Below are 5,000 nucleotides of genomic sequence, written 5' to 3'. Positions count from 1 at the left end.
GAGTCGACGCAGAACGGGCCTGATTCGAAGGGTATTCCCTACGGCCCGGCGCGACCCAACCGGTTAGCGCCGTTCCTTCTACTTTCGCTCATTTCGGTTGCCTCGGGACAGGAGGGAACGGCGCCATGCTCGGAAGGACGAGATCCGCGGGCCTCTCTCGGCGCTGGAGTTCCGCTTCGTTGTTGAAAGTTGTTCTTCGGCGCTACGGAAGGAATTTGGACCGTTCGTGGATTCGTACGCATTCAGGCGGACGCTTTTGTCGGCCGAGAGCGATGGCTGAATGGCTTTTTAGGAGGGATAAAGTAATGGATAAATTTGTGACATAATATAAAATAATTTGCAGAATTACAGAGAAGGATCTGAAATGATAAAATATTAGCCATTCGCTCTATTCTATCTATCTATCTGCCTGTCTCTCTCTCTTCGCTCTCTCTCATTCCCTTTGGCTTCGCGTCCGAAACTCGGAGGAACTTCCCCTAGAGTTGCGAGACGGCTCGGTCGCGCGCGATGCCCGGGAACAATGGAGCCGCCGCCGCCGCACAACAAAACTGCTTCACTAATATCTCGTCAACAAATTAAAACAAGCAGCCGCGAAATGCCAGCAAATTTATGCTTTGGTCCCAAGGGTGCTGGCGTCACCTTTTATACGGGGAGGGAGACCGAAGTGCCTCACACGGTGCTGGGCGTCGGCGGCGGCAGTGCGTGGTCCGAAACCTCCTGCGGGATAACTCAGCGCCCCGAGGCCCCGACGCCTCCGAAACGCGAGCGGCCCGTCGGCGCCTCTCCAGCGGGACCGTCCTCCTCGGCGCCCTTCGTCGGCGCTCGCTTCGCTGCTGTTTATCGCTGATTGTGCTCCCTTGTGACGGCGCGACCTTCATATGTCACCTCGTAGGCCAGGGGAACGGATGCCTCTACGACTCCACAGCGGCCGTTCAGCCCCCCAGGTGTAACCCAGCTGCGTCTAGGCAGACAGGTGTTGGTCCGGCTCAGCGTCCTCGCCCCAATACCCTCCTGTCACCAAGCCTGCTAATTAACCACCCTTCACAACCGGGAAATAACACAATCGACCATGAAATAACCAAAAGAAAGAAAGACTCGCGAAACCGTAGATCCGTGTCGTGTTACCGCGAAGTGTACAGACTTATTTCCCCCGTGGCACCCCCCCCCCCCCCCGTCGCCCCCATGATTCCGTGCGTGCCCTTCCACCTGGGGCAGTACAACCCGCTCCTTGCGATGAACGTCCAGGGTAAGTGAGCGAGTGCATCTCCCCTTCACAGCACAGGCCTTTGCACGGACGCGCCCCAGGCCCCCTTGTGCTGTGGCCGTTATGAGACGAAGAGAAAGAGAGAGAGATAGACAAGGATAGAGAAGCTGAACGAAAGAAAGAGAGGGAGAGAGAGAGAGAGAGCAAGGATAGAGAATCTGATAGAAAGACAGAGAATTGCAAGGGCATAATTGAGGTAGAGAGAGAGGGATTACAATAGAGAATGCATGAGATAGCAGAAAGTGGATGAGAGAGGGAGAGGGAGGTAGGGGAAGGAGGGAGAGGGAAAAAAGAAGGAAAAGACAAAAAAACAGGAATTATGAAATCCAGATCCAAAGTAACTGAGCGTGAAAATCCTACGGAGAATCCTCGCCGTATTTGAATTAGTGCATTTCTCTCGCATAAAAAAAAAAACTTCTCTCTGAATTCCACTAACCCCCAAAAAATGTACTAAAAATTATGCTATCACAGCTTATCACTCCCTTAAATCCATCTCTGATTTATGAAAAACCGCGGCAAATGTGATAATTATAGGCCATAATAAGCTTTTGATGGGACCTAATTTTTGGCACACTTGTGAGATTCAAAGAAAAAAATGGCCAACGTCTCTCGTTTGTTTGGTCTTTTATACTGTAGCTTTACTTTTATGGATGTTCTCTCTCGTGTCCCTGGTGAATTGGGTATTTTAGTCGTGTTCTGATAAGCTTACACGTGTGCCCTTGTATGTGTAGATAATTTGAGGCAAAACTGAACTTGGTTAAACGGGAATGGGAAAATGGCACTGTTTATCTCCGAATTCGGGAATACCGGTGCGAGAAGTGGGAATCAGGAATGTCACCGAAGTGGGAATCGGGAATGTTAGTCAAAACGAGAATACCCCTAAGAGCGTTCATCGGGAATCGGGAATCCACTAGGAACGTTGACCAGGAATCGCGAAAGGTTCAGGATTAAACTAGGGAGCAAGAGCGGCACTATTCTGTCACTCAGCGCCATGATGTCACCGAGTTGAGTGGGTGCCAAGTTTAGGATAAGACACAGATAACGTGAACTGAAGGTGAATGTAATAATGGATAAGGAGCCGTCAGTTATCTTGAAAGATATATTTCGATAAGAAGTCTTACGCCTTCACACACTGATAAACACGGTCATAGGTCGAGTTCTGGGGTAGTAACCGTTCTCAGATAATACAGGAAAGAGCTATTAGTTTAGGGAGTGTAAGAACCATTAGGAATATGTATAGAACAAACCGCGAATATTGTTGTTACGTTTAAAGTTTTATTTCAAATTTTCCTGAACCAGAAGGAGCGCTAATATCACGTTGCCATGAGAAGCCTTCCTGTATCCTTGGAGTGAGTTCCACTTCCGTCTTGCTTTTTTTTCATCCCTGGAGCCCGATAAGGTTATCTTGAGATTTCTTCTTATCTGTCAACGTCATTCATACGATAATGACGTAACGATAAGGACGTCATGACATCTGTGACGACAAGTTACAGGTAGTCGAGTTAGTGAGAGAGTGTTGTGACGACCAAGTGACCATGCTCGCCACCCAGCCATCACCTTGTCTTTTGGACCTGGAGGTTGAGCGCCTCCTCTGGGACCTCCTGGGTGAGTCTTCAAGAGGTTCCTGCAACTTGCAAGACGTTTGGAACGCCCATTAACCCCCACCACCCACCCACCCCCGCCTTTCTCCCCACTTCTCTCTCTTGTACGGTTCTTTCTACGTGTGACGTCATAGTTGAACCGGTGAATGAAAAGTGTGATAATCTCATTTAAGCGCCTAATTGCGCCGTCGGCCTCTTTGCGTGGAACGTGGAGAGAAATCCCTTGAATTTACTATTTTTTGTTCATTGAGTGAATGAAAACCGAGTCAGAGTGCCTTACTATGATTTTATGTGTACACTTTTAACCGTCTCATTTCCAGATGCTCTGACCTCCATACAGTAGTGCATACAGGCATAGGAATGCCCCTCTTGAGTCAATTCTCCTAATGGAAAAAAATGAACCATTCCTCCTGATAAAGGAGATTGCACTCATTCCCGCTGAGGGGAATGACTTCTGTCGAAAAAACAATTCCCAGGTAACGGCAGATTCCATAATCCTCTCTTGGTATTCCAGGCGTGGACGTTACTCAGGAGTCCCCTCTTGCCCCCGACGAGACCCCCGCTGCCCCCCCGTCCTCTTTCACCCCGCCGCATAGCCACGCCCATAACATGCTCGTCCTCCAACCACAGGTAAGCATCTCTATGACGTCACAGCCTGACGTCATGGTTTCGGATAAACAGTCCAATTAAATTTCACTTTATTTTTTTCGTCCTCTTCTTCTCTCTCTCTCAAAATTCAGTCATCTAATGTTTGCTGACATTTAGCATAAACGGAGAATTTTATTAACATGGATATTTTTATAACTAACATTTTATAGATCAGCCGCGATTATAAAATAAAAAATGATAAATAGCAGTTAAAACAGAGACAAAAAATACGGGGGCATTCTTGCGTGGAATGGCCTTCAGTCGCACACCAGGGCATAGGCTCGAGTGAACTGATGACGACGAGTAAATTCAGACACAATTTCACACTTTCAGACCTTCAGGAGGGGGGAAGGGAGCTCAGAGGGGGGAGGGGAAGGGACGAGAGGGCACACGGAGAGGGGCAAGGGGAAGGGTGCACATAGTAAGGGAAAAGGGGAGGTGGGGAATGGAAGGGGACGGAGGGAAAGGAACAGGAGGACAGGAATTTAAGAAAGAAGAGGTGAAGGTAGGCAAGGGAAGCTAGAGGAGAAGGAAGGGAGAAGGGAGGCTGGCAAGGGGAAGGGGAAAGGAGAAGAGAGGCGGGCAAGGGGAAGGGGAAAGGAGAAGAGAGGTGGGCAAGGGGAAGGGGAAGGGAGGAGAGCGGCGGCCCTGCCTTCATCCGCCGCCACCGCCTTTCTCGCTAGACCTTGGGCAGAGTCCGGCAGTCGGAGGCAGCAGCATGCACAGGGTGTGGTCGCGAGGGTACTGTGTCAATGAAAGTGACAACCCACAACAAACTGAGATTAGCCTTGCTAGATTTCATTTTATGTTTGGCAGGCGAGGCGCTGTGTTTATTCAGGCTGTGTCTGCCTCCTCTGACGTATGTATACCCGATGGATACATACAAATATATATACATAATATATATATATATATATATATATATATATATATATATATATATATATATATGAATGTTCGAATATATAGATGATTATCGTAGTTTGACCAAAAATAAGTTTCTGAAAATGATTTCTTCCGAGACGAGCCTCCAGCCCTCACACGCGTCGGGCCCAAAACAAATTAATTGTCCGAAACATCTTTGTAAAGGAGTAAAATGAAACCGTAGCGTAAAGGAGGTCAGTCTTTTTTGCCCCGATGTCGCTATCTCGTTTGATCAGTAATGAGTAGCCTTAGCTTATCGCGAGGGGTCATCTGGGGTCACTCTCTGTGGCTGCGTCTACCCCTCGCCTCCCCCCCCCCTTCCTCTCTCTCTCTCTCTCTCTCTCTCTCTCTCTCTGTCTCTCTCTCTCTCTCTCTCTCTCTCTCTCTCTCTCTCTCTCTCTCTCTCTCTCTCTCTCTCTCTCTCTCTCTCCCTCTCTCCCTCTCTCCCTCTCTCCCCCTCTCTCTCTCTCTCTCCCCTCTCTCTCAACCTCTCCCTCCCTCCCTCCCCCCCTCTCTCTCTCCCTCTCTCTCTCCCTCTCCCCCCCTCTCTCTCTCTCCCTCTC

The 5,000-nt window shown here is 49.0% G+C and overlaps 1 protein-coding gene across 4 annotated transcripts in view; it reads left to right on the top strand.

Annotated features, from left to right (window-relative positions):
- LOC113821695 (nuclear receptor subfamily 4 group A member 2) overlaps positions 1–5,000 on the top strand; it is a 37,308-nt gene that overhangs the window by 23,082 nt on the left and 9,226 nt on the right. For all 4 annotated transcript variants that reach the window (XM_027374209.2, XM_027374210.2, XM_027374211.2 and 1 more), the window contains exon 2: positions 3,380–3,495. In XM_027374209.2, coding sequence (XP_027230010.1) covers positions 3,380–3,495 — 116 coding nt within the window. The remainder of the gene's footprint in view (positions 1–3,379; positions 3,496–5,000) is intronic.

Source organism: Penaeus vannamei, chromosome 41 (assembly GCF_042767895.1).
Source record: "Penaeus vannamei isolate JL-2024 chromosome 41, ASM4276789v1, whole genome shotgun sequence".
Classification (NCBI taxonomy): Eukaryota; Metazoa; Arthropoda; class Malacostraca; order Decapoda; family Penaeidae; genus Penaeus; species Penaeus vannamei.
This window is presented reverse-complemented; position numbering and strand designations above follow the sequence as displayed.